At 50.3% G+C, this 21,549-nt stretch overlaps 1 protein-coding gene across 4 annotated transcripts in view; it reads right to left on the reverse strand.

Annotated features, from left to right (window-relative positions):
* Nucleotides 1-331: 331 nt before the first annotated feature.
* MINDY4 (MINDY lysine 48 deubiquitinase 4) overlaps nucleotides 332-21,549 on the reverse strand; it is a gene marked incomplete at its 5' end in the record, with an annotated part of 134,332 nt that continues 113,114 nt past the window's right edge. For all 4 annotated transcript variants that reach the window (XM_084785485.1, XM_084785484.1, XM_084785487.1 and 1 more), the window contains 5 exons: nucleotides 332-737; nucleotides 10,102-10,174; nucleotides 10,697-10,877; nucleotides 17,290-17,451; nucleotides 20,497-20,560. In XM_084785485.1, coding sequence (XP_084641611.1) covers nucleotides 689-737; nucleotides 10,102-10,174; nucleotides 10,697-10,877; nucleotides 17,290-17,451; nucleotides 20,497-20,560 — 529 coding nt within the window. In that variant the 3' untranslated portion in view covers nucleotides 332-688. The remainder of the gene's footprint in view (nucleotides 738-10,101; nucleotides 10,175-10,696; nucleotides 10,878-17,289; nucleotides 17,452-20,496; nucleotides 20,561-21,549) is intronic.

A 21,549-nucleotide genomic window follows, 5' to 3' on the forward strand; every position in this document is an offset into this window, starting at 1 on the left:
AGCTTTCTACCCATCCTAGCCTCCTTCTAGGCTCACCCCATACGCATGTGGCCTCACACGAGAACCAAGTCTTCCCTAAACTGGGTTCTCTAGACCTTCAGCTGCTCTTGGACAGTAGACTTTGTAGCTTGTATCTTAGGCAGAGAGACAAGGGAACCCAAACAAGGACATCTCTGGGACAAAGGGTAGAGTTTGGCCTCACATCTTGGTTAGGAGATACTTTGCCCACTGAGGTCCTGGGCTTCCACCTCCCTGTTCCTCCTTAGCCATGGTGACAGTAGACCTGTGCTCCCCTCACACCAATGAACCACAAAGTCTTGCCCTGGTCATAGGCTTGACTTTTGCTTTATGGAAGCTGTAGTAACAAGGGTCCTGAATCCCCAAGGCCAGCCACATCAGAGGCCTTGTTGACAGGGCTGTCCAGGAAGGATGCGGACAAAAGGCAGCAGAGTCTACGATGGCTTCCTTCCCATCTTTGGCAGTCACAGCTGGGCTGGGAGAGAACCTCAGCAGTGCCCAGGACCCTATCACGGCCCTTCATGGGAGAAACTGGAAGGCTCCGCATGCCTCTGTGGCCATGCAAATTCAGGCAGGGTAACTCCTCTAAGAGACTTGACCCTAAGACCTGGAGTCCAGGGGTCATCCCAGTGATGAGTGCTGAAGCCATAGAACTCGATGTAGCCAAGGGTCACAGGATGGGGTCTGAGCCATTCCAGTTCACAGATGCCCCCTTCCACCTATGAAGAAAGTGACAAAAGAGTGTCAGAGCCCCAAGGACACAGGAAGTAGGCTTTGAGGGCTCCACCTTGCCCCTTGGCTCTTCACACTCTACCCAACCTAAACACCTGTATGGCACGTAATAAAGACACCGAGGACCCTGGTAACCACAGGGAAGACACAGGTGACAAGTGACTTGTACTTCTGTGCCGTAACTACCTGTGCCTGGTTCTGACACTACAAGCTCTCTAGTGATTTAACTCATCCAAGTACATCTGGACCATTTCTTGTCCAGCAGTGCCTGACAATGGTCCTTCAGGGGCACCTGTGTAGGGCCAGGGAAACAGATATTGTGGGATGTCCAAGGTGCAAAGAGGAGCAGGAAAGGCAGGGAGAAAAGACGCAGAGGAGGCTGGACAGCTGACCGCAGACCAGGGCATCTCTCCACAGGGCCACAGGAAGGTAGGGAGGGCTGTGAGTACCGTGGGAACAAAACAGGTTTTGAAAACTGATTTACGAAGCCTTAAGAAGAACTAAGTAGCTACATGGTTGTACCTCGGATTCAGTGGAACAGTGACTGTAATGAGACCCAGGGCTCTCCTAACATCTGGTTCTGATCTATAGAGTTGATTTTCTCAATAACCGAGGGGAATTTATAGCAGATGGAGAATGATGCAAATCTACCATTACAGGTAGTCAGAAGACACCATGAATTAGAATACAGAGGTGGTGAGGCAGCATTATAGGGCAGAGTAGGAGTGTGGGGCTTAACTGTCTCACAGCATATGGAGAGGGAGCCAACGTCATGTTTTCAAAACCAGAAGTCAAGTCAAAATCCTAACTGCCACAGGCAAGGGAAAAACAGATGCTGTTCCTGTTTTAAATCAGCAACTCTCTGGGAAAGCCTAAAATGCCAAGCCTGGAACTTCAGCAGGAGAGAGAACAGATCCATGCAGAGTAACAGTGCAGTATGTCCTAACAGAATGACGGGAGCAGCGGGCCTTATTGCAGAGCGATGACTGGACCTTGAAGTGTCCCCCACAGGCTCATGGTTTGAATGCTTGTTTCCTGCTTGGTGGTGCCAGCTGGGGACCTTTAGGAAATGAGGTCACCAGAAGAAGGTCTCTGGAGATGATACCCAGGCCCTGGCTCCTGTCAGATGCAGTTTCCGGGTCTACCATGATGTCAACATCCTCTGACACATGTTTTCTCCACTAAACCAAGCTGCTTTACCACACATGCCCTCCCCACCATGATGGGCCGAACACGTAGAAACACTGAGCCGAGTGAAACCTCTCCCCTTTAAGTTGTTTCTGTTACATACTGTGGTCACACCCCCATAAATAACTAAAGTGCACTGGTTTCCCATCCACAGGTTCAACCATCTGTAAATCAAGAAACAATAGTAACAAAGCCCCACCCACCCACCTCCAAGCCAAGAAACAAGTCTGTATGTACTAAGCATGTACAGCCTTCCTTTCCTCGCTATTATTCTGTAAACAATACAGTATAGCAAGTGCTTGCATATTACATATTATAAGTATCCAGAGACTAAACCATACAGAAAGATGTGACCATATGTAAATACTATATGCTATTTTAAAGAAGGGACTTAAGCATCCTCAGATTTTGATATCCTCAGGTGGTCCTGAAACCTCCCCATCAATGTGGAGCGACAACTGAATGGCTCATCTTGGATCCAGTGCTCCTTACTCTTAATAGCTCATCCTCCAACTCAGCTTCCACTTCCTTCTTAAGCTGTCTCCTCCAGCTCTCCACACTGCTGCCTCAGTGTCTCTAGTGCTTAGGCTGAAAAGTACCCTTTCCAGAGGTAGCAGGATTCCTACTCACTCTGTCTTCTAAGTCACCTTCCTTCCTGTAGGTTATACTTGATTTTTTGTTTTGTTTTGTTTTGTTTGTTCGTTTGTTTGTTTGTTTTGGTTTTGTTTTTTGAGACAGGCTTTCTCTGTGTAGCCTTGGCTGTTCTGGGCTCACTTTGTAGACCAGGCTGGTCTTGAACTCACATCGATCTGCCTGTCTCTGCCTCCCGAGTGCTGGGATTAAAAGTGTGTGCCACCATGCCCAGCCTTATACATCTTCTTGATAGATGTATAAACTATAGTTCCCATCTCATATTTTCTATGTTTTACACCATCCCATTTCCCATCAACGAAACAAACAGATTTCCTGTTATTTGGGAAAAACAACAACAACAACAAATCTGAGTTGCAAATTATGCACCTCTGTCTCCTATGGACTGCTTTGGTGTGGAAGATGGTAGTTGCACAGAGCCACAAAGGAACAATTAACATCACATATTAGCCCCATCAGGGTATGACAGGGACAAGATAAACTTCCCACACCACTGAAGATGTGAGAAGTGTCATGTGTAAGACAGAACACTGCCCTAATGTACACCCTAGTCAATGTCTCAGGAAAGCTGGGTATCTGAATTTTTGTAAACAAACATAAACAAACAAACCAAACTATTTAAAAGGCTAGAATAGGTATGTGGGAAAAACCAGCTTAGGCATAAATATTAACTTGAGGAATTATTCCCAAATTTTGTGTTCTTTTTGGGTGTCATTTGATGACACCCAGCAATGGTGAAAGATCTCACCCATATAGGTTCAGGTGGGTTTTTGGTAGTCAGCCCTTTGCTTCTTGCAGGAGAGGCATTTGGTTTTGCTTTGGGCACAGTACTTAAACAATTTCAGAAGATCAGAACCACCTTTCTGACGATCCATCTGCAGCCCAGCCTGTGCTGGGCAATGAGTGTCAACGCACTCTACACTCATCATAGCGCACACTCCTCCTTCCTAATTATCATGTGAGAATCCCAAGGGCCAGTCTCTTAATCTACTAGATGAAGGAGACCCAGGCAGCTCGGTGATGAACTCTAGACCTCTTCCCAAGCTTCTTGTACGTCGTCAGGCAGATCCAGGGGACTCTATCAGGTTTGGTCACTAAGAACATACCCACTTTGACGGAGTGCAACCACGTTGTAGCATTTCTCTTGACTGCCTTATTGGTAGACATGGCCACTGTACTGGTAGGAAACTTAACGTAACTTGGAGAAGTTAACTATTACATGAGGAGCCTCTGTTGGGAAGATTAGGGGGTTGGAATCTCATGAGGTTCCCAGGGAGACAGCATGGGTCTATCATCAGGGGACCAGAGCCTGCTCTGCCTGGCACACTGAGCAGATAGAGGTGGCGAGGTGCTGATCCCAGGTTCTGAGGGGCCCAATTTACTGCAGCTGCTGACTTAATCGTGATTCCAGATCTGTAACAGGGCCATACTATTTGAAAAGTTTACTTATCTCTTCCTGTTCATCTTTGCTGTTTTGAAGTGCTCCATTAAATAACCTTTTATGGCTCTAAGTAAGATCTGTATGCAAGCATCAAAGTCTTGGGGACTAAGAACACATCTTAGGGGGCAGAAGAGATGGCTCAATGGTTGAGAGTGCGGGCTGCTCCTCTGAAGGTCCTGGGTTCAATTTCCAGAACCCAAACGGTGGCTCGCAACTGTCTTTAATTATAGCCTCATACAAATTAAGTAATTAATATTTAAAAACAAAACACACACAAAAAAATCTTAAATCTAGATCCCCAAGTGGTGATGAAAGGAGGCACAAAGGAGAGTGACAGCTCCATCCTCAGCCTGGTCCCCAGGGACTGTACTGCTACCTTCTTCATACCCACTCAACGCCCCCCAGACTCTGCCTGCCCCACTTGCAGGCAAGCCTAGGCTCTCCCAACAGACAAGATGGGGTTTGGCTTCAGTACAGAGTGAGTCACACTCACCCGTCGCTAAACAACATCTGTGTCACGCCAGTCACGGAGCCTCACTCGCAGGCTGCTAGGTCTGTGTTTGGCTCTGAAGCCCTTCACAAGGAAAGCAGCCCTCCTGGGCTGGCCAGCAGGTAACAAAGGCAGCGGAGGGAAGCACTGTGCTGTGGTATGGGAAACCAGGGCCCAGGCCATCTGAATGCTGCAAGGGCTGAGCGGTGACAGTTGCTCTGAATGGTCTAGAGTGAGGAGAGACTTGACAATGCTGCAGCAGGCCTGGGGAATACAGGGAGGTGAGCAGGTGAGGTGGAGAGGAGCAGAGGTGCTCACACGTGCAGCTGGAGTCAGAGGCCCAGGCTGTCTTTGGCAGCAATAGAGGAGACAGAGTATACACACTGTACACTTCAAAGCACTTTGCCACTGGATAATTCTGGTGTGGGAGTGCTTCTGTTCACTGCAGGACACTTGGTGCCCTCCTCGTGACTGTAATTGCTGAAAGCGTTTCAAGACTGGCAAAAATTCCCAAAGGTGAAAAAAAACCCCGACTCCACCAACTTAGTAGTTGAGCTTTCAGCTCAAATCAACAGCAACTTCACAGAAAGAGCCTTGGCATGCAGATAAGCCACGCCCCCAGCCTTGGGGCAATAACTACAGTACCGTCAGCTCCAGCCTGAATGGAGATTTAGACCACTGCTGAACCTGATGGACTTCATATAGGAAGAGGGTCCGCATGGGGCCACAACAGCAAAGAGAGGGCAGGCCCAGTGCAAGGCTCCAAGCTGCTACAGACACATGCAGGGGTCGGTCGGTCTGCTGGCCTTGGTCTTTCCAGACAGCTGGGACACAAGTTTCCATCCCTGCACTCGGAGGTGGTTCTAGAGCTAGCCCTGCACCTGTGGCCTTGGCCACTCCTCCACCTGGCTCACCCATCCTTTTCTAGGCTCAGACCCAGGCCCCCAGCAGGACACCTGGCTTGAAGGTGGCCCTCAACCCTTGGACTGGGCTCAGGAAGAGCTGACATCACCCGACGCCCAGAGTTCCAAGGTGTGGGGATACTCCTCCACCCCAGCTCTCTCCTTTTACATATCTACTCTGAAGCCCACTGCTCTCCCCGGTCTCCAGCAGGGAAAACCCAAGTCTCTCTTCACTCTTTACATGACACTATGGCATGCTGTCCTGTACTCACCTCCATGCCTTCTCCCCTTGTCTGAGCCTTCTCCTGTTTGTCTTTCCCCCCACATGCTCAGAGCCCCTTGTTTTTAAAAAATATTTTATCAATGTATTCATATTACATCTCAATTGTTATCCCATCCCTTGCATCCTCCCATCCCTCCCACCCTCCCTCCCTCCCACTTTCCCCCTACTCCCCTCCCCTATGACTGTGGCTGAGGGGGACCTCCTCCCCCCGTATATGCTCATAGGGTATCAAGTCTCTTCTTGGTATTCTGCTTGTAAAGGCCAGAGAATACGTCTGTGGTTCTACTTTCCATCTCACAGTGGCTCGGGAAAGACAATGATATCTGGGCAGATAGATGGGCAGAATTGAGTTCAGGAGGACAACCCACATGATGTGACAAGCCAGGGCAAACTGGGAATATGTAGAGAGCAGCACATCCAGAGTGTGGTTGTCACAGACGGAGGGAGCCAGGGACAGCTCCTGTGGCTAAGGGGCACTGTGAGTGGCGATTTGGCCCAGGCAAGGTTATCAGCATGGAAGGAAGAAGGAGGGTACTCAGGTGGGCAGGGCATCTCTGAGGGAGGTGAGTGTTCTCCCAGTCCTCAGAGACACTGACCCTGTCGGGAACTAGTTTCCATTTCTTCTCTGAGCCTCCAAATAGAAACATCTGGTCCCTAGCCCCAGGCCCGGTTATGAGCTCTTTCCTCTGCTCTTTGGCCTATTGACAATGGTTTCATTTTTTTTTTTTCCCCTCTCACTCCAGTAAGGATGGAAGCCTGGGAGAGGTCAGTATGTGCTGGTGGAAATGACCCCCAAAGAGTCTGGTTTGGCTGATGTAGTTTCAGAACAACAGGGGGAGGGGCAAGAGATGGAACCCCACATTCCTGACACAGCAAAGGTAACAAGAGATTCTGTGGGGCCGAGATGTGCATTGGATTAAAGAATAGGGAAAGCACAGGGACCTCGTGATGTTTCTAATCAGGATGCCGCTCTCTGAAGGCCTGTGCAACGCCTCCATGACAACAGAGCCAGGTGACAGGAAAGGGCTACATGGGGGTGGGCGGAGTGGGTACCCTGGAGGGGTGGGCACACCACTGGGGACGAAGCACATTGCCAGATGGTCAGGTATGCGGTAGGTACATCCTATAGGGTGGGTCTTGAGTCCTGCATGCACTAAGGCTTAAGGATGAGGCCTTCTTCCCCTGGGTTTGATCAGGGTTGATTCTGAACTTGACTTCCAGTTGATTGAACTCCTAGCGAGTGGGAACTAATACTCATCCAGCTGTATCTTCTAAAGAACCAAGGCAGAGCTTCCATGGAGAGTGGGAGGATGAGACAGAAACCGCACCCGCCCACCAGGTGCTCCAGCTAGCCACACTTTTCATACATGCGCTGATTTTGAACACTCGGCTGCATCTCACCAGGTTATTTGAAATCTGATTCTGATTTTGGCAGTGGCCTGAGCATGAACTACGGCACCATATGTGCCATAAGGCAGGTCTAGAGGTAGCAGGATTTGCCCCCTCATGTCACCCCCACAGCTAAGACCGCTCTAGCGGACCCACAGTGACCTCAGAGGCTACTCTCTCAAGTTCCTCTTTTGAGATGTTTGAGAATCTGCAGCAAAAACAAAATGCAAAGCCTTTGTAATCCAATCCCTTGGACGAGGATTCCTGGCCTGCTGTTTCCCATTACAGTGGCATGTTATCTGATGAATCAAGGGGACAAGGACCCAGCCAGTCCACTCTTCACTCACCCACTCAGCCTTCTGGGAATAATTCTGGGAAAAACTCTGGGAAAGTGCTCCCATGGTCACTAGCCAGGTAGACCCACCACGGCAAATACAATGAGAAAGTACAGCAGGCAAAAGCCTCGCATTAGGAAGAGAGCTCCCAGGCCTATGGCTACCATACAGGTTTGGTACCTCCTTTGGTAACTAACTGGAAAGGTCAGGTTCACAAGGCAGAGGGACATGGATGGGGCCGAGGAGGCCCTTACTCCTCATCAGAACAGCACTTCTCAAAAGTAGTCCTAGGGCCTAGAGGGATGTTTCTACAGTTAAGAGTGACTGCCAAACAATAATGAAGACCAGAGTTCAAATCCCAGCACCCAGGGAATAAGCCTGTAACTCTAGCTGCAGTGGGAGTATTGCTGGGGCTTGCCGACTTCTAGACTGTCTAAAAATCATGAGCCCCAAGTTTAACAAGAAACTCTGCCTCAAAGAAATTGGGGGTGGGGGTAGAGGATACCTTCTGCTTTCTTCTGGCTTCCATAGTATACATAGGTAGGCATGTGTGCACACTCGCTCGCTCGTACACACCCACCCCCACCCCCCACCCCACCCACACACATCCCTCCCTCACTCACTTTCTCACATATATATACTCAAATGAATGAAAATTTTCCTAGATGGCCCTAGCAGCAGGAGCCAGGGACTGCACAGGAATTCACGTTCTCAGGCCTCACCACAGAGGCCCTAGTTGGCCTGGGGACTCCAGTTCTAGCATATTCCTTAAAGGAAGCTAATGTCTACAAGCCTAGGACCTAAGCTCTGGGGCAAGACTCCCCAGTGAGCGATCCAAAGTTCACATAGGCTTTCCTTAGCCAACCCAGGGATGCATGGGGTCTGGGGCCTCTAGAGTCCCTAGGCCTTGTGTCCCTAACCCAGTATGCTACACACACAGTGCTACTTCTCTCTATGACAAACACTGGAAAGCATTTCTGAAGAGCCCATGGCTCTGTCTCATCTGAGGCTAGGACAGGAAACAGAAGTAAGCCCAAGGAAAACCAGGCCCAGCCCCGACTCCATCTGCTCTCCAGCTCATACGGGTCACTGGAGTAGAATGGGTTAGGATCACCCCAAGAGACAAAGCAGCAAGAGAAGAGCCCCAAGCCCACCCTCGAAGATTCTGAACTGAGCTCCATGCCAGCCATCTTGGGGCAAGAGGCTACCTCAAGACAGGCCCCAACCCTGAGCCATTCTCAAACAAGGCTGGGTCTGAGGGGTGGGAGGCAGGGGAGAGATGCTTCTTGGCCAATAAGGAACAATCCCTTGTCAAAAGATGGCAGTGAAGAGATTAAGGGGTACTACTGGTGGGAGGGGTTCAAAGATAAAATAAAAAGGAGATCCCAAGGAGCACCCCAGTCTGGAAGGGGTAGAGGCTGTGCCTAGGGGCAGTTGAGGACCTTCTCCTTCAAAAGGTCACACTGTGGCCTCCTATACTAGCCTGCTCTAGGTGCCAAGGCCAGGGTCAGCTCCTTTCCCCCTTCAAAGCCCTTCACTCATCACCTTGAATGAGTGGCCCTTTGTACTTGAAAGGACAGCAGCCTGCATGTCCCCTAATCCTCTGATGAAAGCAGACAGCCTATGACCCTGCAGGAATGCTGTATCCCTGTGTGTGCCTGAGAGGGAAAGGGCACAATGGGGATGTGCCTGCAGCCCTCCCACTTCCCCTTCCTGATGTTTCCACGGCGCCAAGGCAGTCCTTGCTTTCTTCCTCAGTCCCATTCGAAGGCTTGCTTGTCTACAAGGGGCAGCACGCTTGGACTCCAGGTTTGCCACATGTATCCCAGGTGGCCAGAAGCTCAGGGCCAGGTTGTGACTCTGGCCCCAGCCAGGGAAACAGATTCCTCTTGAGACAGCACCCAGTCGTGAGTGCCCAAGGACGATGGCTGCCACTGTCCCCACTTTACAGATGACATAGTAAGTCGGACAGGTAAAGACCAGTGCATCACAGCCAGCTTACACCTGGCTCTGGGACTCATGCTCAGAACAATGATGGCGGGCACTGTATCCCAGGAAAAGCAACCAGGACCCTGTTGCCTTTTAGGGACACTCCCCTCCACCCCCACCCCTATCCCCAGCTTCCCTACTTTACACATTTCCTAGTCACCACGGCAGACTTTGAGAAGATCTTGCCAAATGATCTAGAGACTTCTATTAGAGACATCCCAAGGCCCTTCAAAGCACAGCCCAGGCCTGGGGCACAACAAGGAGCTTAGGAAGAAAGGGGTAGAGATGGCCTGTGCCACAGCCTCCCCAAATTACAAAGACACTGGATGAGGCACGACCAAGTGCCTCTGAGACAGGAGCATCCCTGCTCAGCGTTCTGAGTGGCTCTACTACACTGAGGGTAGGCAGGCACTGCTGCTGTGGGCACCCACAACCCCTCTCTCAATTCTATTCCATTCTCCAGCTCCTAAAAAGTCAGCAACTCTCTCAACCCAATGGAGACACCTACTTAGTATAAGCCCAGTGTCTAATCAGCTGCACCATGGTATCACCTGATCACATCCCTCTAGATCAGGCCACCCAGGAAGCTGTTTGTCTGTTGGTCTAAGGCCTACCGTGCCCAACCAATGCATACCCTGGCCTCTCTGGGAGAGTTTTAGGAAGTTAGAGGTGGCCCTACTCACTTGGTTCTGATACAGAGCTCAAGGGGAGGGACAAGGTCGCTGCTGCTGTCCTCTGAGGTGGTCTTGGTGGTATCTAGGAAAGAGGGGGGAAAGCACTCACGTCATCTTGGGGAGATGCACTGGCCCTGAGTACAGGCAACTGCAGGAACCCAGCCCAACCCTTGTGTACCATGCACTCATCTCCAACTTGACTGGTCCCTCCCTTCTTCTTGGTCATTGATTCTTACCTAGACAGGGAACTGGCCTCTTACCTCCAACCTCCCCCAAAACTATGCCTTCCTTTAGTTATCATTTTTTTTTCTAAAACAATTGTGGTCTCATTATTCCTCTATCCTAAAACCTCCCATTATTCCTATTGCCCTAAAAGCGAATCCAGACATATCAGCATAGCTTATGGGGCACTTGAGTGTGGTTGTAACTCCATCTTCCACCCTTAATGCCATCAAGGGCTCAAGGACCATCCATGGCCCTATCTTACAGGGTGGCCAGGCTAGCATCACTCTCTGGCCACCCAAGAGTATCCCGAGAAGGCATGCTAAGGCTGGTTCTGGAGCAGCCTGGAGGCTCTCTGAAGAGCTGGGTTAGGGTGTCTCACCAATAGTCAGCCGGATCTCCTCCTGCTGGTTGGCCAAGCCATCATAGTAATACAGGTCAAAGAGCCGCTCAGTCTTCCAGTCGGACAAGAGCTCTGGTTGGAGGCTGAAGAGGATGCTGAAGTGGCTCTCACTGCAGACCACCCAGATGGGGAACCTTGGGGTCTTCAGGAAGCAGCCGACCTGAAGGAAGGAAAGACCTGATGCAACAGAGGAACGTGCTGACAAGCTGAGGCAAGGCCAGCTTCCCAGAGATCCTTGGTGCAATGCTAGAACACCCCCCCCCCTGCTGCCCAGACCACAGGACACCTTCTAGAGCTGGTCCACCCCACAACCAGGATCGCAGGGAACTCACACACAGCATTTCCCTCAACGACACACCCATTGACATCAGGTAGCATCGATGCCACAGCCCAGTCCTCTCTTCTCCTCCACTCTCACACATCTCATTTGTGTGTGGCCCAGCCATGATGGCCTACGAGATTGCTGCTGTGCTCTTAAGTCACTTGGCTCACCAATCCCTGGGTCTTCCCACTGTCGTCCCTTCTGAGAGCTGCTCAGTCCATATGCAGCTACCTTTGTCTCCTTCTGGTTCCCAGGGTCATGTCACTGAGCAACTGCCTCCTCAACCATGACACCATAGTGCCTTGTGACACCACTCAACACCGGCACCTCTACCAGGCGCCTGCCCAGTGTGTGAGCAAATGGCTGCAAAATAGAGACCCTCGGGAATAACACTAAACTTCAACTAGAATTGTGCCTTGAAGTCAGGGAGGACTGGGGGCTCTGGGAAGCCAAGAGCTAAGGGTCTGGGTGAGTAGTCTATGGCATGGGGGGGGGTGATGAATGGCTGAGAAATTCAGGGCACAGTGGGCTGTTTCATAAGGGGAGAGCCTGGAGGATGAGGTCAGGGTTGCACCAGAAAGTGGAGCAAAAAGTGTCTGTGAATCCCCTAAGGACTTTCATGATTGGCAAAAGGTGTGCAGGAACAAACCAGAGGCTCCTCCCCCGACCCCACCCCCACCCAGCACACTGCCACAATGTTTCCTGCAAAGAGGTAACTGATTTATGACTCACGGGGCAAGGGCCACCCTCTACACACTCTTTTGTGAGTGCCCCAGGCAGCACCTCGCCTGCCAGTACTAGTTTATTCAGCTACTGTTGACCTGGTCCTACCTAATCCACAGCCTCCCCTCCCCCCTCCCCCTCCTCCCCCAGAGTTGAGATGCTTGCTGCTCAGGTTGTTTACAGCCTCCGTGTGGATCAAGGAACGAATGGGAGTTATTTTTCCAATAGTGAAAATGGCATACTTGCTCTAAGGCCGACCACAGAAGGGTGGTGAGGCAACTCCCACTTCAGGGATAACGCTGAGCTACAGGTGCCAGGGGTAGAGGAACGCCCCGCCCCGTGAAGGACTTGCCTATTAAGGTGGAGCGTAGGGGGACCACATCGACCAAGTGCTGGTTGTTTCTTATCTACAAGAAAGCCCCTGCCCACTCAGGACTGTGTGACACTCCACTGGACTGTAAGCCCGCTCCTCTTGAGATGTGGGGCATTTGGACATGACTGACCCTTGTGTAACCCTTCTATAAGCTTAGCTTCCTGTCTGTGCTCAAAAGAGGCTGTTCTTGGGAGCCAGGGCCTCGGTCTGTGCTCACTCACAACAGGCCGGGAAAGTGCCTCAAGCCAGCCATGGATGGAGGCCTGGGCACCATCAGCTCCTGAATTTTCCAAAGGAGGGAAAGAGGGAGGTTGGCCATTTATAAACAACAGTCAAAGATCAAGAACAAAACAGCTGCCCAGAGGGCTTATAAATGAGTGTATTCATTCATAAGCCTTTTCCAGGAGGAGATATTTTCCAGAGAAACTTCCTTAGGGGTCTTAGGGAGTTGGGTGTGCCACTTCCTTAGTGCAGTCTAGGCTCTCTCTTGGGGACTTTACTATACTATCATGGTTGCTTTTATTTGTTTATTTTTATTGTTCTGAACTTTGAAACTTATTTTTAGTGTTGAGGAATGAACTCAGGAGGTTGTGGTAAACCTGTGCTTTGGACCAAGCCACACTCTTCGCTCCTAAGATTTTATTTAATGCCATTCAAAATTTTCCACATCACCAGGGGTCATCTATGCAGAGACTGTGTAAAAACGCCCTTTACAGTGACCTGATTCTGAACATGGAAGTGCAGCTTGTGAACCACAGGTATGCTTTAGGATGTACTTTTTCTCAGGAGAACAGCTTCCGGAGTCAACGTCTTTGAGGCCAAAGATCAGGTCTTTTAATTTCCTGTATCATGTCAAGTTTCCCTCATCAGCCATGGACCAAGGCTAGCTTCCTTCACATCCCCCAAAGCTTTTGTGCCATTCACATTCTTGTCCATGTGGTTAACAAACTATGAAGTTAATTTACTTTGAATGTCTTGATTGCTAGTGTGATGTGATGTGAACAATTTTTCATGTATTTATTTCCAAATGACTGGTAGACTTCTAGATTACCTAAGCTTTCAAAAGATGAATACAGTGGCTTTCAGTGGCTTATGTTTATTTCTGATGTAGGTCACTGCATCCACATTATGAATTTTTAGGGGTGTCTTTAAATTCTCTTACACATTTAGTTATTTTGTGTTAGAGCTCTTCAGTCTGCCTACTTGTGATGTCATTGCTTACCTGCCTTGGGGGGCGTGGCCCTGCCCAGGGCCATAGAAAAGGATAGACCCTCCTCATGGTCTCGTTCTACTCTCTCTTCTTACTGGGGTTCTTGGCCTTGAACTCAGGTCCTCAGGCTTGGCGGTAGGCTCTTTTACCTATTCAGCTATCTTCCTGATTCTCGGGGATCTTTTATAATCTCTCACAGAAGTGGTGAGTGCCCCCAGCAAGTATGGACTTATTGTCAAGGACCAGTGCTTGACCACAAGCAGAACTGCCTTCCTGTCTAAAACAGTGACACTCATTTGATGCGATTACCCGTTATCCTGGGTAGCACAGTACACTACGGGGACACAGTGTGAGGGAAAATGAGATCAACGAAGACAGCAGCGGGTGATCACTCAAACACGCTGAGATGTGCTGCACCTCACCAGTGTCAGGTCATCACCATTTCTCCTGTCCCCAAGAAAGGCGTAAGTTGACCGAGTCTGACGCACTACTAACTACAACAGTGTGCTGTCATCACAAAAGTGCGGGAATGTCAGAGAACGTCCATCTTAGAGGCAACAAACGCGACACTTAAATCAAGGGAGGGCCTGCAAAGGAATGGGGCGATCGGAAGGAGGCTGGCAGGGCGGGGGGGAAGAGATCCCTGCTCAGTTAGAGGAGGGACTGAGGTGACGAAGACCTCCTTTTCAGGAGGTAACATTAAGGCAAAGCTTGAAGAGTGGGGAAGGCAGGGCAGGGGGAGGGGACAGCCCATCAGAAGAGGCCCAGAGGAAGAAATGACCTGAGGAGGCAGGTGTAGCTAAAGGCCCCGCAGGAGAGCCAGAGGAAGAAAGAAGGGTCGGCTGTGGGGGGACACATAGGCCATATGGCGAGCTTAGGTTTTAATCTCTGCATTAGTTATTTGTGTTCAGGCCACGATAGCAAAGACCATAGGCTATATGGCTTGATCAACATAAATGTATTTTCTCAAAAACTCTGGAACATTCTCCACAAGAAGGCCGACAGCACCAACTAAGCAGGGCTCAGAGGGGTTTGTGGAGTCTGAAGCACCAACCAAGGACCTTGCCTGGACTGGCCCTAGGGCCCCCTGCACAAATGGGTAACCCAGGCTTCATGTGGGGTTCCCTAGCAAGGAATCTCTTTGGCATGGACTCTGTTGCCTGCTTTTGGTCACTTCCCCTTGGTGGGACTGCCGTGTCATGCCCAAAGGGAAGAGGGCGCACTCAGTCTTGATGTAACCTGATGAGCTGGGGTGGGGGAGGGGGGGTTGTCTCTTCTTTTCTGAGGATCAGGGGATGGGGGAGGGGAGAAGAGAGCAGGAGGGAAGGACCGCTAGGGGAGGAAGGAGGTGGCTATGGCTGAGATGTGAAGTGAATAAATACATTAACTAATTAATAAAATTGTTTTTACAAACCACTTTAAAAATTCTGGAACATTCTGAAATCAGGGTGTTGTCTGAATCATTTGCTGGGGTAGCTCTCTGGCTTCTGGTTAACTGTTCCCCTCACCTTGTCTCACGAGGTCTTCTCTCTGTGTCTGCTTCCTAATCTCTTCTTATGATGACAATTGTTGTTTGGATTAGGGCCATCCCAGTGACCTCATTCTAAGCTAATCACCTTCTTAAGGACCATCACCAAATACAGTCCTGTTCTGAGGTGCCAGGGTCAGGACTTCACCTATGAATTTTAGTGGACACTGTGCAGCTCAGAATACTCCTAGAAAGTGTTTTGAGCATAGGGTTTTGCGATTGGGTCTATGTTTTTAAAGACTACACTGCCTTACTAAAGGGACAGGATGGGAGGTGGGGGGTGTCAGAAAAAATAATATTCAAATTCTGGGTCTTCCTCGTGGCTACATTAATGCTATCCAGTAGACGGGGCCAGGTAGGCCAAGAACTTGCCTCAGTCAGACCTTGAGTTTTCAGCTTCCCTGGGGCTCCTCTGTCCCATGTGACTGATAGGAGACCCTAGTGCCACAGGGAGGAGAGGTGGCAGCTCTAAGAAGATGAAGGCTGCCAGGCCCTTCTTGGATCTTTAGGGGAAGGAGAGGCCATGACCCAGCCTTGGTGACTCCTTGAGAGAAAGAGTCCATGCATTCAGAACCCCTTCCTTGGTATGCTTTCCACGGCACAACCCAGGAGAGCATCTCTCCCCACAAGGGACAAGACTCCCAAGCTTGGCCAGCAGAAGGGCCCATGTGAGTCCAGGAATCTAAGAGGAAATAGCCATTGGGCCCAAGTTTCTCCAATCGTCACTTCATTCTGAGTGAAGAATGGTCTAGACTTCGTTTCCCATCATTTGCCCTCTACTCATCAAATCAAAACAGTTTATTTTTCACAGGCAGCCTGGACCATCGGAAGATCTCCAGCTCAGGCTTATGCAGCCTATGACACTGGCCAAGCGTATCCTGTTAAACCCATGGACCGTCAGGCTGGGGAACAGGAGAGCCTGCAAGATTCTCAGTACTTCTCCTCAGCCACCGTCAATTGTTAGCTCGGAGCTTCTCTGTTGGGGGATGGTCTGATGTATTATACATTAAGTGCCACACTTCTCCTCAGCCACATAGTCAATTGCTGCCGTAGGCCAGACTGCCAACACACCAAAGAGGAACTGTTTGTTCCCTTTCCTCTCCAGGCAGTTAGAACCCTCACATCTGCATTCTGTGAACTGGGTGGGTCACTCAGAAAGGGATCAGGAAGAGGCACATCACATGGTCTACAAGCAAGGGATAGCATCCCTAAATAAGAGGTCACACAGGAAGAGTGTGTGACCCTTCCCATTCTGCCAAGTCCTCTCCCCATTGGCACTCTAGGGGCCCATACAGTAAGACCGTGCTTCCTGTTTGTGGCAGTGATGAAGCCTCATCTATGCCCTCTTGGTGTCTAAGTGGTGTCAGCAGTCTCCTGTTGGCCCTCAGGACAGTGCTCTCCCTATCCACAGCCACAGAACCGTGGGCGATGTGGAGCCACTAAGTGAGGTTCTATGGAGGTCTAAAAGCAGCTGAGGCAGCAGGTCTCCTGAGAGCACCCCTGGCCAGCCCACAGTACAGTCACAGTGCCTCACGAGCTTCACTTAAAGCCCGGGCCTTTTCCAGCAAGAACAGAGGCAGAGGGACCACACCCAGCAAACAGGCCAAATGAAGCTGTACGGGCTGAGTTGTGTCCTCTTGAAGGACGTGCAAGCCCCATGTGCCTCTGGAATAGGACCTTATCTGGAACTGGGGTTGCTGCACAAGCCACTAGTTAAGATGAAGTCATACTGGAGTGGGGTGCCCTTAATCCAACCGAGGTCCCCAGAAACAGAGACACAAGGAACGCACGTACATCCAAGTGACAAAAGAGGCACGGCCTGGAGTGCTGCATCTGTAAGCCAAGGAGCACCCAAGGACTGCTGGAATATGCCACAAGTCAGGGGAGACGTGAAAGGATTCTCCCTGTGGCCTTCAGAGGGAGCACAACCAGCTCACACCTTGGTCTTGGCCTATCAGGGTCTAGGGCTGTGAAGGAAAGCATCTCTGTTGCTTCCAGAACCCAGTCTGTAGCATTTTGTTGGAGCAGCCCTAAGAAAGTAGCACATAGCCTAAGACGTCCAGTTCCTGCCTCCAGAGACTGCTCTCCCTCAACACACTGCACATACTCATGAAGACAAGAACCTATACACACACACGTTCCTACCCGAGATGCAGCCACTCTGACATACAGCCACATTATGAGCCCCATGAGTTCTCTTTCAGCTATCCTTCCTTGAACCCAGAATCTGCTGGTTTGGTTCTGAAGCGTCTGTGGCATCGGCAGCACAGTCATGCTTCTAGGCTGCTCTGCACTCAGGCTGGACCTGAACTCCAGCCAGATCTGGGAAGCAGAGGCCAGCTTCCCCTCCTCCTCGGCCTTCCATCGTGTGGCTCCAGGGAACAAGGCCGCTGCATTCCGGAGTGCATTTGGGTACCTGGCACACATTGTAGTGTTCAAAGAGAGATAAGAAGCCGATGTCGCTTCGTGCCTCGATGCCCCGGAGGAGCATGATGTTTCCATCGCCTGAGTCTAGCTCCACTCTATCATTGAAAACATTGGACACCGCTTTCCCGGTCAGGAGAAGATTGACAAGTTCCTGTTGATGGGAGAAGGGGAAGCTGCGTCAGATCTCTGAAGTCAGCCTTGGGAGGGTGGAGGGGAGGCTGGGAACAAGCGAGAAAGGGTGGAGGAGGAAAGAAAGCAAGGAAGGCGAGAAACAGAACGCAGAGTGGAGACAGTATGGGCTTGATTTTCCCACAGGCTCTCATGGGGGAAATCTTCCATTAAAGCACCTCCAGGGACTCAGCAATCTATCTGCAAGCATTCCTTGAGTGAACACAGGAGCCTGTCCTATGTCTTAGTATTGGGGGGAGGGGGGACACGGCCTCATGCTCTGGGCCAGCCAGGGAGGTCAAGGACGTGTCTGAGGTTAAAACTTAACATAGGATATGACCGTGGCTATAAAAATGTGTGCACAGAGTGTTCCCTGCCCCACACAGGCAGACGGTCACATAACCAAGCGAGAGCAGCTTTGCTGAAGAGTGACCTCTGGAAGACTTCTGAAAAAAATGGTGTTTTTACAAATAAGCATTTTAATGTTTGAAATGACTTTAGACTCAATAGAAGTCGCAAAAATAGTCCAGAGAGTTCCTGTGTACCCTTCACCCAGCTTCCCTCAACAATGACATCTCACAGGACCCAGCATACTTCATGGCCAGGAAGCCAGCTAACCCTGCATACTGCAGCACTAAGGAGGTGCCCCTGGTCTTCCTAGGGTCACATGGAGATGGGAACAAAGCAGGACAGGGGGCAAGAGCAGAGGCAGAGAGGGCAGCAAGAAGGTGGTGTTGAGCTAGCCTCAGACACCTGGTATGCACGGGACCTGTGGCTCATGCCATCCACCCAGCCAGGCAGGTCTGTAACCTCAAACCTGGACTCTGTGCAATGCAGTATGGCAGCTTCAGGAGTATCCACCTCTGGCAGCTGTACTGCAGTGGATCACTGAGGCTGGACGCCCCCACGTCCTACCACTGGTTAGGAATACAGAAACTGAGCGTGACAGATGAGGAAGGACGTGTCCTCGCCACCTAGCCAGAAAGTGACTGAGCCGAACCTTCACCCACATCTGCTGAATAAGGCGTCTGTGCCACCCTCACTACGCTGACAGCCATCCTGCTTAGGCAAACACTCCAGCAGAAAGGTGAAAGCTTCCAAAGACTCTTTGGGGAAGGACTCTGATTAATCCACCCCTAGCATTCAGACAAGCACTCAGTCTCTCTGTGGTACCATCCCCCAGTGGGGCTGGCATTGCCTATGAGACAAGCAAGCACACCACAGCCGTCTCCTAGCCCACAGGAATGGCCGTGCCACCCCCACCCAACCTAGGCCCTATGGAGCAGAGTTCACTGAACTGTTTTCCCCTGTGAAATTGATGTTTCAGGTAAGTAAGCCTTCCATTGATATTAACACCCCTGCCTTAGTGACAGTTAGGCTTCCACTGATGACCACCAAGGAGTCCCCATGAAGGAGACAGAGAAGGGCCTCATTGTGTCCTTCAGAGGAAATGATAAAAGAATTCAAAGGAAATAACTGCATGAGATGTTGTATGTCAGGCCAGAGGCTACTAAGAAACACACACTTCTTTTTTTTTTTTTTTAAGGAGGAAAGTTTTTCCATCTTCGATAAGAATAAAGCCCCCACCCCTTCCATCTGGGAAGTAGTGAAAACATCCCTCCCAGCAGGAAGTGTTCTTGAGCTAGAAGGAGCACCATGCATCTACAGGCAGCGAAAGAAAACCTTGCAGTTGCAAGGCTTAGCCACCATCTAGGCCATTGCTACTCAAAGTGTGTGCCCTGGACCACTACCTCCTGGGGGAACTTTTAGAAATTCAGGCTCCATGGGACTGGGGTGAGGAGGTCCATGGCTGTAATCTCAGCACTATACTAAGGAGGCTGAGACTGGGGGATCTGGAATGCAAGGCCAGCCTGGGTTGCACAGCAAGGCACAGTCTCAAAAGAAAAAAAGAAAAAAAGAAAAGAAAAAGAAAGAAGAAATGTCCTAGCTCACCCTGAGCCAGAGCCTGCTTTCCACATGACCCACAGGGACTGCTGTGCCAATGAAAGCTAAGCAGCCATGGACTGTGCCCAGTGCCTCTCCCACAGGGGAGGACACTGGAGCTTAGGAAGGGAGGAAGACGCCTCAACTTGTGAGTGCAGCAGAGAACAGGCTTGAGCCCAGCCCACGAGGATGCTGGTCTAGCCTCCTCTACCTCCAGTCGGATTCCTGTCCCCTTCCTAGGCAGCTCTATTCTCTATCATTCATAAGAGAAAGCTCCCTTGGGGGAAAAAGGGACCAAGATGCAAGGCCACCAGGCATCCAAAAGAGTGGACATCCTCCATGTCCTTCTTGCAGGGAGGGGCAGAAGGCAACCCCACACCCCTCTGTGGGGGTCTACTGCCCTTGCATGGGACCAGGGTAGGTTTTCCAGGGTTAGGCACAAATGAGTCAAAAGCCCAGAGCAACTGGCTCCCCAGCTGGATCAATGAGTTCTGGCTTCTGCATACACAGAGGGCAACATATCAATGACCCACGTCACCATTGTCAGAGGCCTTGGTGTGCTAAGAAAGATGTGCATGGAAGCTGTCTTGATGCAGATTAGACAGGTTCCTGAACAGGTGTCTTTAGTGGCACTACCTGACAGGGAATGTGAATGACAAGTAAGGGCAATGCTCCTCGGGTCCCTAATGGGGTGGTGGTGGAGGTGTTGTTGTTGTTGTTGTTAAGATACAGAGGGAAGAATGCTTGCAAAGGTAATGCCCTCTGCAAGCGTAGCCAATGTATGCTCCTCCCCAGGATTACCAGCTATGCTGGGGACTCTGGGCAGTTCAGCACTTAAGCAGATCTACGTTCCACCTCTTTTGTATCCCTGTGGCCCCAAGAATACCAGTCAGCATGTAGAAGGCACGCCAAGTGTGAAAAGCAAACGAGCTTTCTTCCAGGACTCCATGACAGGGAAGGCCAGAAGAGGCGGCCTCACTCTAGCTGCTTGGAGGGTGTTTAATCCAATGAAGACCAAATAAAGCAACTCAGGAAGGAGAAGGGCTACCCGGCTTCCCCTCTGTAGGTCCCATTGCCTCCTGACCTGTGTGCAGTATCCGTGAGCTCCAATGAGATGACTGGTGGGGACATCGAAGTCCTGGCGGACACTAGAAAGCATAAAAGAGAAAGGCATTGGCATGTGTGCGCCTCACTGAGAAGCGGGGTGCTCTCACTGGGCCTGGGTGATGGATTCCAGATTTGCTGAGACCCCTCTGTGGAGGTGGTGACACAAAATGGCCACACCATTTATGCCACACCAAAATCTGGTGAGTGAAATATAAAAGGTCCTTGGGCTAGGAATCCAATGTCCAAAATTCACACCACAACTACCAGTACTAATGGTAAGGATGGGGTGTCTGCCCCCACTCTCTGGGCCTCCATCAGGCTAGTCTGTTAAACAGGAGGAACTGGCCAGAACGGTCTCTAAATGGCTCTCCTGTGGTTTCAATATGGCTGGAGGATGATTCTTAAGGGATCATGTGCTAAAATATAAATCCCATTCTGAGGTAATAAGAGTATTAAAAAGTTGTGTGCATGTGCTTGTGAAGGGCACAGGCTAATGTCATATGTCCTCCTCTATAAATCTACACATTATTGTTGGTGTGTTTATTGTGTGTGCACATATGTACACACACATACATGCATAGGCATGCACTTGTCATAGCAAATCAGAGGACTACTTTTGGCCAACAATAGTTGGTTCCAGGGATTGAACTCAGGTCACTAGGTTTGGTGGCAAGTGCTCTTTCCCACTGAGCCATCTCAACAGTCTCTACCTTATCTTTTTAAACATTTTCCTTTGAGAATTTCATATGCACATGCCATAAAATATGATATCTATGCTCCCTTAGTTTATATTAGCTCCTCCCAGATCCCCAAATCATACCCTTGCCAACTTTGTAGCTTTTTTTTTTATTTATAGCCCACTAGGTCTAGTTACTGTTAGCTATATGTGCCTGGATGACACTGACTTCATTTTTTAGACAAGGTCTCTCACTGAACCTAGGGCTCTCCAGTTTGGCCAGACTGGCTGGCCAGTGAACTCAGTGATCCTCCTGTCCCCACTCCTTGATGCTGGCTTCACAAGCTTTCACAG

Source organism: Acomys minous (genome assembly GCF_964271855.1).
Source record: "Acomys minous genome assembly, chromosome: 6".
Lineage (NCBI taxonomy): Eukaryota > Metazoa > Chordata > Mammalia > Rodentia > Muridae > Acomys > Acomys minous.